This window comes from Anopheles maculipalpis, chromosome 3RL (assembly GCF_943734695.1).
Source record: "Anopheles maculipalpis chromosome 3RL, idAnoMacuDA_375_x, whole genome shotgun sequence".
Taxonomy (NCBI): Eukaryota; Metazoa; Arthropoda; class Insecta; order Diptera; family Culicidae; genus Anopheles; species Anopheles maculipalpis.
This window is the reverse complement of record NC_064872.1, coordinates 45,294,485-45,308,591: the sequence shown is the minus strand read 5'-3', so window position 1 is coordinate 45,308,591 and position 14,107 is coordinate 45,294,485. Positions and strand designations below refer to the sequence as shown.

Sequence of the window (14,107 nt, the reverse complement as noted above, 5' to 3'; positions counted from 1 at the left end):
AGCACTGTTCCACAAATTAAAAGTTTAAATTAAGCAATACAAACCTGGCCAGGTGGTGGAAATAATTTTTCAAACAAGAATAATTATATTATTTCAAACAATATGAATAAAATTGTTATGTAATTCATTCACATTCGTACCGCTGGCACATTGTACAACAGTAATGTTTTCTATTCGTAAAACAAACGTTCTATAGCTCGAGCCACATGGAGCGCAAACGTGAAGCGCAAATCCAAGCGTTGTGTCAAAATGTACTGTGTTTTTTAGCGCTTCGTGTAGTCACTATAGATTTGCGCTCCGATTTGCGCTTACGGTTGATGAAAATAGAGAGCAGAACACATCGGATAAAATTGATTTTAAATTACACAAAAACGGTTATTATTGGTAAAACTATCATAAAACAAGCAAATATCCGTAGTTATCTTCTTCTTTCGTCGATGGAACGATTTGTTTACAAATGTTTGCGCTCAACGTCAAATGCGCTCAATGCCTACCAAGATTCAAAAATGAATTTGGCACAACGCTTAGCCCATGATGTAGCCGTATTTCAATCAACCGTATTTGATAGGTAAAATATAAAAGTTATGAAATAATTAAAATTTTGTCCCATCAGGATAATTGCGAGAAAATGTTTATCTGCATGATATTTATATTACAAAAAAAAAAAACTGTACATCAGCCAATGTTCCCCATGGGAGATGGCCGGTATGCTGATTCTGATACTTGTTTGTTATACCGGGCGTATGCTGTTATCGATCGATTCTTGGCGGAAAAAATGTGGTTCTACTGTGTGTTACCATGTGTGAGAAAATTCGTGCCTTACGCACGCACACAACCATCTATATATATACGTAGTCGGCGCTTACTAAAACATAGAAAGGTCGGGAAAACTCCAAACAGATGATATTACGCTGACCGAGCCTTGCTGGCACCAGCTTCCAATGGAAAACAGCACCGGATTTTACTACCTAGTCCCCGCGACGACCGTATGGCGGCAGGTCCTGGTATGAATGAAGAAAAGAGAGATAGTACCATAGCCCGTGGGAGTGGAAGAGTGCCAAGCCAAGGGATGCACGAACCGTACCGTACCAGAAATTGAGCCTGCTAGCCTGCGCTACGTCATGCTCCTCTGGTAGAAAAGCGCCGAAACGCGCGCATTTTCTTTCATACTCTTAGTGAACGGAATTGAATTCTGCTTTCGTTGTAATGGAACACATTCCTTAGTAGTACGACAGCGTGAGGTTTGAGTTTGTTCATAAGGAAGGGGGGGGGGGGCATGTAACAAGCATTAAAAGGGAAGCGTGTTGTGATAAGAATAAAGGCAATGATGGTGGGACATTCGACGTTCAGCTTTCGCTAAAGCCACATGGTGATACGTTTTTGTGTCGTAACAGATTTCTGTTCAGACAGGTGTTGAGGGCAGAGGGAATGAGAGGGAGGTAGGGTAGGGTATGGACAACAGGAGTTTTTTGGAACGGGAAAAATAGTAACGGCGCATGCGTGTACGAAATCTCTGATGTGTCTCGCCGTCAGATCACGTCCGTCATACCAAGGCTCCTATGTGCAATGTGTTATGTACTTTTCCCCGGATAGTAAATAAAAAAGAGGAGCCAACACCCAGGACGGTAGTAAAAAGAAAACCAAGAAATAGTAGCTTTTTTCTGTCTGTCTGCTGTACTGTGTTGTACGTTCAAGGGACCTAGAGATGATGGTGAGATGATGATGATAATGATGGTTGTAACCATGGTCCATGTTGTTGTAATGATGGGAACGGTTTCGTCTGGCCATGCCCTGGGATAGGATTTGTGAAGCTTTTTCGACTCTTATCACCCGACTCCGAAACAGCTGGTTACGGTGGTAACATCATCCAGAAATCATTGAGCCACGACGCGCGCGCGTTACATTGTGCTAGGGGATCCCGAGGAACTGCTCAGGATGGCACAGGGATTTAAGAAAGGGTGAAAATGCTCCAAAATGCTTCCGTATAGGACATTCTTCACTTCTCTATAACTCCAACTACTAGCAGCAGCCATTGGTTTTAGATTGCAAGCGTTCGCACAGGGAAATGATTGGAACATTTTCGCAACTGATGCATACCAATACACTAACATCGTAAGCTGAAGTGTGTACGTTCAAGGATTGTAGGAAGATTATAAAAATCAATTGACTCTCTGCTCTCAGCTGTGTGCGCGAAAAGGAAATCTCTCCGACTGTTGAATGTATTTAGCAATAGGGTGCGACAACGCCCATATCAGCAATGTTATTCGGAAACGGGGATTAAAGTGTTTTTGCTGAATTTTCTGTCGATCGAATCATCGATTTGTGTAAAATCTGACGAACTTAGAACATCTTCCTACGTTATTTTATTATAATTAATTTAGGTCAATTTTATGCTCCCACGGTAGAGCAGAAGCACAGTCGGATGTAGAATCAATCCTTTTTTTGTCCTTTATATACATCAGCTACTTGCCTGTCTTCCTCTAAAGAGAGCACCCAAAGGACCTTTCAACAAAGGGAGAGAAAATTGTGTGACAACGGAGTGCATATGTACGCAGACAGGGACTGCTGGGTGTCGCATTGACGTAGCATCCACGGAGAAGATGGCGTTTGGGATGCTACGGATAAAGGGTCCAGTAGTAGGTGTAGCTGGTAAAGAAGGAGCTGCTCGGTCATTTCAGCTTTCAGCTGACTGTATCCAAATGTAGTAAATTACCCACCGGGACCGGGGGAAGTCTGCTCTCTGTCTCTCGTTCGCAATTGCCCCCCTATGCTCTCTCGCTCTCTCAGCGTCTGGCCAATGTCGAAGGTTGTGAAATCATCTGGGAAGAACTTCGGCTAGACAAAAACGATTAAGCTTGTTTGGATATTTTCCCAACTATTCCCCACAAATTACGGGGTGCGTATATCCCGTTGCCAAATGAATATATTTAGGCCAGTTATTCAAACCATCAACAACTTTCGCTTGCATCTAGTGTATTGATCAAAGGTTGAACATGCTGTGCAGATCAGTGCCACTGAGCTGAGGTCAGTGTTAAAATAGCTTACCATAGTATTGCGCAATGCCGTTGGGTTGGTCGCATCATGCTCTAATGGCAAAGAAGATGGCCAAAGAAGACCAAATTCATACATGTTGAAGTTTACATTAAATATGGTACACATTGCGTTCACTCCAACTTGCCAACAATGGTCGGCTCCGTCCTTACGAACCATACAACATCCTTTCACGCCGTGATGCCATCCGCTTCACCAACACCATCATCTCCCAACACTGGAACTCCACATGGCACAACGTAGACCACAGCAACAAACTCCGTCCTATCAAGCACAACACCTCTTCATGGGAAGATACCGAATCCAGCCACATCCAACGAGTCCTTTCCCGGCTTCGTATAGGTCAAACCCGTCTTAGACACTCTTACCTTCTGGAAAAATCTAGTTCTCCACTCTGCAGCTTCTGTGATGTTGACATAACCGCCCGCCACATTCTCACCGATTGCCATGGATACACGACACACCGAGCCACCTGCCAACTAGACACCGATTACACGACAACGCTATCACCCGACAAACTCCAGCAGCACTGCTTTATTAGATTTTTACGCATCAGTTATTTATACAAAGAAATTTAAACAATAGTTTAAACTTATCCGATACCATATGCCATAATCGGAATAGTTTTCCATAATATTTAAGCCACATATACAATAGTTTTGTATTAGATTAAACCATCTTTTTTTTATACAGTAGAGAGGCGAATGTAGTCTCTAAGACTCAAAGCCTCTATTAATAAACGAAAAAAAAAACGTTCACTGGGTCCGATTGATCAAAAGTAGTCCTGAAGCTCGCAGCCCGGATTATGTCTCGCTGCCTTAGACTCCTAGAGGGCGCAAAAAAGTTAACGGAGCTAAGGAGAGCCTGGAGCATCTATTTTGTTGCCGATCAAACCAGCTACAAACATACACTGAGCTGTCGAACGACGAACTGCCAGTGGTTGGAGTCCCAAGAAAAGATATCGAGTGGGATAATCGGGGCGTCGATCGTAGGGTCTCCATGGGAGGAGTCTAATGGTAAATCGCGTAGCTTTTCGTTGTATTGTTTCAATGCGCTGGCTCCAGATGTGTGCTGCAGGGCACCAAACAACACTTGCGTACTCTAAGCCTGATCGGACTAGGGAATAGAATAGCGTTTTAATAGTAGAAGGGTCGGGAAACTCCTTTGTCATACGAAATACAACACCTAGGTCTAAAGCTAGCCTAGGTGAGGTCTAAAGCTGAGTTGCATGTCAAGAAGAATCCCTAAGTCTCTAACACATTCTGGACGTTGAAGTAAACTATAGCGTAAGTTGTAGTCAAATAGGATAATAGATCTTGAAAAGGACATTACTTGACATTTATCGACAGACAATGACAATGCATTTCTACGGCACCATAAACTAAAAACACAGTCTCCAATATCTTTCACCGCGGTGAACAGCTTGACATCATCCGCATACATCAGTATTATGTTAAAATCAGCAAATAGTATTTCAGCATCATTGATGTAGAGTAGGAACAACAAAGCGGGCCGACGATGCTGCCTTGAGAAACGCCAGAGTTGCTGGTGAAGGCACGTGACACACTATGGATCGATCAGAGAGATAGGATTTGATCCCATTTGACCATACTATTGGCAAAACCTAGCTCCTGTAATATTGCCACAAGAAGAATAGGACGAGACACCGAATCAAAAGCCGCCTTCAGGTCAGTATAGATGGCATCAACCTGGTACCCGGAGTCTAAATTTCTCTTGCAGAAACTGACGAATTCAACTCGATTTGTGGAGGTAGAACGTGTTGGTACGAATCCATGTTGAGCAGCGCATAAGTAATGCTTTGCAGGGGCAAGCATTGAGTCGTGGAGAATAAACTCGAACACCTTCGGCATAGCACAAGGAGACGACACGCTGCGGTAATTTTTGTGCGTTTTTGTGGTCGCCATTTTTGTGGATTGGTACCATTAATGCTGATTTCCAACTGCTGGGAAATATTCCCGTTTGAAGAGAGGCGTTAAAGACGTTTGCTAAAATTGGCACGATAGCATTGCAGCATCGAACAAGGACAATGACCGGTACACCGTCAGGGCCAGGATTCGTAGTCGGTTTAAGGCGATTAATAAATGTAACCACTATGCGGGAGATTGAAGTCTAGCGCATTGGCCGGTGTGTCTGCGATTGCTTCAACGACAGCAGTTGAAACAGGCGGCAGATTGGCAAATTGACTCTCAAATCTTTTTGCAAATAATTCACTGATGACTGCAGGAAAATTACCGTCAGTCTCATTTTAATAAAATTCCAAAAACTGCATGGATTAGACGAAAGGTTACGTTCAATCGATGCGATGTGTCTAGCAATCATAATTTAAGTTTCGTTTTGTTAAAATAAAACACAACTACAAATAGTCGTGTGCGCATTGCATATCGGTAAGGAAATAATATTTAAAACTTAAGCCACCCTGGATATATAAAACTGAGCAAAAACGGAAATGTTGGAATCGTATTTTTACAATAAAAACGATTTATAGCACATTTGCGATTCGGGCGATGTTGAAAGGTAAAAGTAAGGCTCTCGGATGGAAGACGAAATCAACGTTTCCGATCTCACGTTTAGTTTATGGTAGGGTTGTTTTAGAGTTGCCGCGAAAGCATTTTTTTGTTGTTGTTATTTATCTTTGTGCTGAAATTGCCATCTTGCCAGCCGGGAAATGGAAGTGTGCGCGGGGCACAGTTTCTCTATTCTTCTCAAGAGTGTAAAGCCGGTGGTAGAGGTTGTTCACCTAGGCTTGCGAATCTACGTAGTGTAGCACACAAACACACAGACAGACAGGAAAAAAGTGCTGTGATTGTAGCGACTAGAAATCTGTTCCCGAAAAATGGCTTCCATTGGGGGGAGTGGAGGAAAGGGAGCAACGGGCAGAGAACTAGAAATTGCCAAAAAAATAGCGAACCCCTCTATATCTAGTTCACTTGCTGCAAAGTCCATGAAATTCGCAAAGAAAACGGACGATCGTGCGGTTCCCATCATCGTTGTTCCCGCAGGCGCGCACACCATTCGACTTCCCACCGTCTGGTTGCAAATTCCAGCTGGTGTGGCCGTTGTACGTATGCCTGTGTGTTGTATCTGATTTTACGCTTCACCTTCCACACATTTATTTGAGCTCCCGAAACGCGCTTCGTGCCACAACAGTGAAACGACGTGTATAGAGCTCTGCTGCGGCCGTTGCGAACGAAACAAATCTTGAACCGGTGAACAAAAATCGGTGTCCGTAGCTAAGTAGTTGCTGGTATAGTAGCAGCAGCAGCAGCAGCAGCAGCAGGTGTTGCGGAAGTAAAGATTTGCGAATTTTGCACCAGTGGTTCGATCAATGGCAAAGTGAGTGAGCGGGTAACGAAAGGGGACGGCGAAAATAGCATGCAAAAGGAGCATGGAACAATTTGCTAAATAACTTCCTGTACCAAATAATACTGAACCATGCATAGATTCAAATACACGATACACAGACCGAGCACGCTAAGGGTAAAAGGGTGTAAAATGTAAGTAAAGTATCTTGTAGAATTGAAGAAAACGGGTAACAACAGGAAGGGCAATTTTGCAAAAGAAAACTATGCTTTTCCCCAACGTAGATGGGCAAGGGTGTATGCCTCAAAACGGCGGGACATATAGTCCATAGCGTGAATCTATCTTCGCACAGGCATTGCACATAATCGTAGCGACCTAGAGCTAGAGCTCCCCAAAACCCGTGCATGAATTTAAAGTTTAAAAATCTCTCCCCTTGGTTGCCCTCATTCCTTCGTTCGTTCATACTTGCGTACGATCCAGTACGCACCTGTCAAAAGGCGAATGATCGACAAAACCGAGAAGATCTTATGGATCGCTAGTAGCGAAAGAGAACGAAAAAATAAACCAAAACAACCGAATGCATCTTTCCTTCTCTTTCCATTCGTAAAAAAGTGCGTATTTTTGCGTAGGAAAGGGCAAAACAAGCTCTGGGTTGTTGTTTTGCTGCTTCTACAAACGATTTCGGCGCGAAGAAGCGTTGCGTACGAAAAGGAATGTTTATCCCACCAGCGAGATTAGTCATTAGGTAACACACAGGAAGAAATACAACTTCCTTTCGAAACGCAAACGCAAGTGGATGGCGCGGGGAAAGTGCGTAGAGTAGTTGCGTGTTCTTACGCTTGTGCCTTTATTCGTCTTTCTAAACATTGCCCACGAACCGACCGACAAAATGAAACGGAGGAGAATAATGTGTTCACCCAAAACAAGTTCGCGATCACAAGGCATATATAATCAAAAGATGCGTAAGGTCTTTTAAACATTTCGTCCCGCCCGAGGTAGCCAAACAGCGCCGAATACGCGCCGATGCGTACGTACGCGTTTAAAGCGTTAGTGGCCGCCCATTCACAAATGCTGCCCCCCCCCCCCCCCAAGCTTGTTGTTTGGCGTTGCTTTGCGTTACCGATTCATGCGTACGCATGGTGTTGTATTGTTTTTTTGGTTGTTGTTGCTTCTTTTCCAATTCTATCGTTCCACTTTCTCGATATAAATTCCATGCGAAGATCGAGAGTAACGTTTTCGAGATTTGTGGACGAGTGTTGGAATGTGTATGTGTTTGAATGGGATTTTCAAATTTCAAGTTCAATGTTTTGATGTGACTTCGTTTTGCCTGTTTTTTTTTTTTTTAAATGGGTCTGTTTCTCATTATGGATCATAACATTTTATTTTCTCACGGTAATATTACTATTGTAACAACGTTTTCTAGGTTTAGCTTTAGGAATGAAGTACTGTTTACACTGTAAGAAGTTATTTTGCAGTTGCAATAATTACAATTTTTTATTAATTCTGTGTATTTTTGTACCATTTACTTTCAGGCCGCAATTTTACAACAGACAGCCGAATACATTTATTCACTAGAACAAGAAAAGACTCGGCTACTATCGCAAAACTGTCAGTTGAAACGGACAATTGATCAACAAGATCACAACGGAGCCCCAGAACTTGGAGTGCAGAATGCGACACAAATTGTAACGGGCAGCAGTGCAAACGGTGGAGTGGTCGTCTCTCAACAGCAGCAGCAGCAGCTGGTGTCAAATGCCGGCACAGGCAATGGAGGAAGCGGGCAACCTGGAACCGTAGTGGCGACCGTTGCCAAAAAGCGTAAAATCGACGTAACAACGCAACCGGTATCGGATTCGTCGGACGAGGGATTAGGGTCAATGTCGCCGGAACCGGTGTCGTTACGCGCGGTGAACGTTACCTCGAACGGAAGTAACTTATCTAACGCGCACTCAGGCACGACAACGATCTCGAGTCCGTCCACCCACGGCAGGCAATGTACGACGGTAAACTTTTCCGCAAAAGACGTGTTGGAATTGAAACATCAGCTAGAAGTGGAGCGGCGACAGAAGCTGTTGATTGAAAATCGGTTAAAAGCACTCGAGCGTCAACTTTATCCAACCAGGATACAGTACCAGGATACGTCGGAGCTGGTAGTACCCGACCTCACTAACGAACCGTCATCAGTATCACTTGCATCGGAGGAGGTTGCGGTATCGATTATTCACAAACCAGTCAGCAGTGTTACAACGGTATCCGGTAAACCGACACGTGTTCCCACCGCTGAGCTGGATGGTGGTATGTTGCTGATTTCGCAAGATGCTAACAGTTTGGCAAAGAATCAGCATATCGTCGTCTGTTCTAATGAGCTGATAGAGGAGCCGCATACTATGCAGACCGTACCGGCGGTTCCCAAACAATTGGCTGTACCGTTGAAGGACGAGAAGCTCTACATCAAACGTTCACGATCTCGATCACCAACCATTGGAGAAGCGACAGTAGTAACGTTGCCACCGAAGAAAAATCGTTACCCTTCCATTCTCGAGGCGGCTATCAAAGCTGAACCCAAGGTGGAGGTAGAGCGCATCGATTCACCCTCCTCGATAGTGGTCAATGATGATCAGATGATGGTGTCAACGACAGGTTCGCATCTGGTGGGCACGGGCACCAGTTTATCCGCGGTACAGCAGCCTCGACTTAACTGTAGCTACCGTCATAACCTCGAAACAATCGTTGAAGCAATCCGTCACCTCGAAGGTGATGCATTTGATGCAGTGGTACCCACCCAGCAACAGCAACAACAACAGCAGCAGCAGCATCAGCACCAGCAACAGTCATTACATCAACCACTACAACAACCTCAACCCGTTCCACCTCCCACAGTAACGCCGCAAACCACCATACAACAGAGACCAATGCAGGAAGTTCCACTGGCGTTGACAACAGCGAGTAAACAACAGATACCGCTAATTCAGACGAAAACCGACCGTGATCACCGTCAAATTCAACTAGAACCGTACCTGAGGTTTCGAACAGCTCCGAATGCTAGCGCGAGCGCTGTCCTGCCGACCGCTAGTGCTGCTAATTTAGCTGCCACTGCCTCTAGTGTCGTGACGGTAACGCCACAAGTGGGCTCAATCATTTCCGTATCGATTGCTCCAACCGGCAGTAATCCATTGCCGGTCAGCTCCAGCTGTCATTCACCTGCAGCATCAGCAGTAGCAGCCGCAGCAATATCTTCGACAGCTGCTACGACCACGATCGTGGCCAACAGTTCCGTCGTATCGGCGAATTTGCCGCTAGTGCAGCAACAGAACGCACTGACGACGGCGGCACAGCTCTTGCAGCAGCAGCAACAGTGCAGGCCTGGTGTAATAGTGGTGAAGCAGAACTCATGATCCGTTACTACTGCGTCAGCGATCGTTGGAAGCTGTAGCAATAACAGTGGTAGCCATAGCAGCTCAACCGTTGCCCCGTCCTCATCTAGTACCATCGCATTGTTTTCGACCACGGCCAACCAAGGAAGGGTCAAGGGAAGTAACAGCAGTATCAAGAGCAAAACTACTACTCCGCTGCTGGTTGGCGTTAGCAGTAATAATCTTAATAAGCTGAGGTATGGTAATAGCAGCAGCACCGGTGGCGCTAAAGCAACAGTATCAACAGCTCCCGGCAGTAGCAGTGGCAGTGGTCCCTCGAACGTTGTCATTACGTACCAGAAAACGATGGATGGTGCTTGAACGATTCTCCTAGTGACACAATATCCCTTGATTTATATAATTTGTTAATTATTTCATTAGACTTTTTTTCACAATGCATTCTGTTTTTTTTTTACAAACATTTTTCATCGTCCCTTAGCTACGTGCCGTAATGTTTAATTTTGTCTCCTACACATTAGCCAACCTACCAATCTACTTACCCACCATATTGTGTAGGGTTTAGCAAACAACAAAGCTGTATTATTATTAAGTGTTAGTTGGTTTCAACAGGAAACACAATGACACACTTTCGGTTTGTTTTAATACTTGGCGTTGGACAGCATCATTCTATACAACTCTCTTAGATTAAGACATCCTCAAAGCAAGACCTAAGGCAAGAGAATTTTTTTCTTGCTTATTTACTTCTAAGTATACACTGGAACAATGCGCATATAGTAAGATTTGATTTAAGGTTTACTTCAAGACGATTAAGGAACCAGTAATGGATTGAACACTACAAACAAAAGTACCGTGGTATGTGAGTAGAGTATGTGGGCGATACTAGTTTCATTGAATGAGATATCAAAAGTAACGAATAAGCGAATGTACAACAAGTACGAGAAAACGCAATAATAATGTGTACAGCAAACCATCGGTATGATGGATTCGAATTTTGATCGAACTGCGCATTGACTTACCGCTGGACTAAAAAACTTAGTTCAGTGATTCGATGCGACAAAAGAAGCAAAATTTGCAGTGTCATGAAAAAGAAGCAATGAAGGGAAAAACTACCAACAAAACAAAATTTTGGCTAAATAGAGGTACACCTGTATGAGTAGACATTGTTTTACCATTGTGAGGACGGTGTGGAATAATGGAAATGGTGGTGTGTATGATGTATTCATGAACTTTCGGGCGTATAGAATAATAGGGGTAGTTCGATAGGGTTTCATCTGCATTTGTTTCTGTTTAAGGATCATATAATAACTGTACCGGGAATAATATAACTTTCATTAGTCTTTATAACCCCTAACTGGATGTAACAAGGACACATTTAATACGAATGTGGTGCATGATGTGGTCGATGTATTGGCGGGAATAAGGCTAGATTCTAACGATTGCGCCATGACGCTATCAATTTGGTTTATGGCGTTGTTAATGCTGTAATTATTGGTGATATCTATATGGAAGGGAAAATTATGAACCACGGCTAGCCGAGGAATGAAAGAGGAACGATAAATTGGTGTGTGCATAATTGTAGCATTCGAATAATACGTAAAAAGCGCATTGATGGAAAAGGCATATGAATGCGATTGAACGGAAGCATTCAATGCACTGCAAGATTAAATATAGCTTTTATGTAAAGATTTTATGCTTTGTTCAAGTCCCATTAATTTATAAAACAGTGCAAGTTAGCTTGATTTCATGGTTTAGATTGATTGGAACAGATTAATTGTTTAAATTTTTTTTTTTTTTGCTAATTTAGTAAATCGTAATGAATGCAAAACGGATCGAAATTTAAATACTTCCATTGAATGCATAATACAGTCACTGTCTCAGTGACTATAATTCGTTTTTAGTGTTTTACAGATAGACGCATTCTCCCATTATAATATGGGAAATAGAGCAATGCTGTAAAACTTTTTTTTTTTTATTTGTCATGGTTTAAATCCCAAAGAACATCTATATATTGCCGGATTAATACAGATACTGCTGGGTGACAAAATTCTTCTTCTTCTTGGCTTAACGACCTCTAAGGTCATGCCGGCCATCGAAATGGCTTACTAGACTGCCGATCCCACGTAGTTGGTTAGTCAGTCCTCACTACGGGAGGACGGCCCGGATGGGATTTGAACTCCGGTCCTGCCGTTTGAAGATCGGCGCCGCTGTCGCCTAAACCACCGGGCCGCCCTAAATTATATATGTGAAAGTTTTTTTTTTCTTTAGCATCTTTCTTTTCTGCACATCTTTTTTTACTGTTGTATGTGCATGTGTGGACCGAGAGTGTGTGAATGGTCATGTGATTCATATGATCATATGAGTATTCTGACCCATCCTGCAAATTAGCATGCAACATCAGCAACGGGATAATTGTCGGTAACATCTCCCAAGCCGTTTTTATATTTCTTCCATTTGAAGCATATTCAAACGCATTTTGCACACCAAGAAGAAATTTTGTTTTGTCTGCTTCAACACACCCTGAAAGCTGTATCATCGAATATTCTTCCAAAGCGGTGCTGCCGACTCCCCATGCTCGATTTAGTGCCGCAGTTGCGAACCGGAATAGAATTTTGTCGAATAAAATTCGTACAATTTCGCCCAAAAGGTTCTTCCCGCATTCTAGAACCAGGGTGACAGGAAAAATAAAGCTCCAGTAGTTTCATTTGACTTAGTTCGGACAAAAACCGCGTGATTTTTAACAAAATAATTCAATCAATTTCATTTTGATTCGCATTCTAGTTATAACCTATTCAAAAGCTTAGTTATGATTTAGTTTGTATCGTGCGTGTGTGTGTGTGTGTAAAAACCACATGTCTTAGGGCTGCAGAAAAGCTAAAAAAACTGAAAATAAATTTTCTTTTAGACAATTTTAATTCTAGACAAATGAAAGAGTGAAACGAAACCTCTCAAAACGCATCAATGGCGTAAGGTGGCGCAAAAAAGTAGCCTTCTAAATCAATTGCGTTAGCAAAATGTGCGTGCGACGAATGAAAAAAGAGGCATAGAATGATACACTTTTTTTTTTTAAATATATCCTTCCGATGTGGCGTTAGTTTGAAAGAGTTTTTTTCCCCCCCCCCCTTTAAACATGTGTCAAGTTTTGTGAGCTTATTAATTATAGGAACAGATTATTCGAATTCACATTGTGTTTTTATTTTCTTCTCAAGTTTTCTCTATGTTGCAACACATTTCGCTGTGACCACGGATTGTGCAAATGGGTTCAAACTTGGAAAGTTTATAGGTTCTATGTACTATGTAGGCTTAAGACTGATTACCATTAAACCAGGAAACATTTAGAATAGAAAATAAAAATGAAAATGAATGGCAAAAATAACTACAGCTAGAGTCCCTGGTCCGAGGGAAAGTAAATAATTTATTGCGTTAATTCCATAAAGCCATCAGCATTGGAATGATGGTACATTTTGATGCAAAAAACCCTTTACACTTAAGCAATACCACCAACAACAGTGACAGCGACGAACCGGGAAAATATAAAGATAGCATTAAACCTCAAACTAAATCATTCGCGCTCGCCCCTAAACCGCAAATCCGTTCAGGTGATTTGCGTAAAGTTTCGTAAGCTACAGATGTGTGACATTTAAAAGCAGACAAATGATTTGATTTATTTGTTATTTTCCTCGCGTGAATAGTGCATTTCTACGGTAATAAGAATGAATAATTTCATCTAATAATCCTCGCTACTGCTGCTGCAACCATGTATCAACTAAAGTGACGTTCACAGTTAATTTGCAACCAAGCAAGTCGAACCAATGTCGGGTGTAACTTAAGCTGGTGTGTGGATCAGCAAGCTATGGAGCATATAGTACGGTTTAAAAAGCTTACCCATTTGCTTGAATTGCTGATGAAAGTTTCTGTTTTATCTATATATGATAATTATAAACTCACAGGACAATGGTAACGAAGCAAACGCGATGTGCAACTAAAAAATTGTAGCTAGTAAGTGGCATATAATAATATGAATATGAAAGTGAAACATAATACAATTAAAAAAGAAGAAATTATATGACCAAAACCACCCCCCCCTGAAAAAAAAACACAAGGAAATGATACAAGGCAGTACAAGGCTCTCGGTTTTGCAATCATTCCTTGGCAAGCGGTGGTGTTGTGGCAAAAACGAACGCGGGCAATCGATCGGGCTAAATATGATTTAGAATGCGTCGAAAATGGTAGTCATAAAAAGGGGGGAAAGAGAGAGAGAGAGAGAGAGAGAAACCGCGCAGTGCAAGCAGGGAACACAGACAAGCGTAGCAAAATAGGTAAAGGTTTGCTTTTAGCTGAACGATGCTGGGTGATAGAGTTAG

At 42.6% G+C, this 14,107-nt stretch overlaps 1 protein-coding gene across 1 annotated transcript in view; it reads left to right on the top strand.

Annotated features, from left to right (window-relative positions):
- Positions 1-9,983, top strand: part of LOC126564172 (dual specificity protein kinase splA) — a 76,299-nt gene extending 66,316 nt beyond the window's left edge. The window contains exon 3 of the mRNA XM_050221131.1: positions 7,905-9,983. Within this exon, the coding sequence (XP_050077088.1) occupies positions 7,905-9,767 (1,863 nt within the window). The 3' untranslated portion in view covers positions 9,768-9,983. The remainder of the gene's footprint in view (positions 1-7,904) is intronic.
- Positions 9,984-14,107: the final 4,124 nt, after the last annotated feature.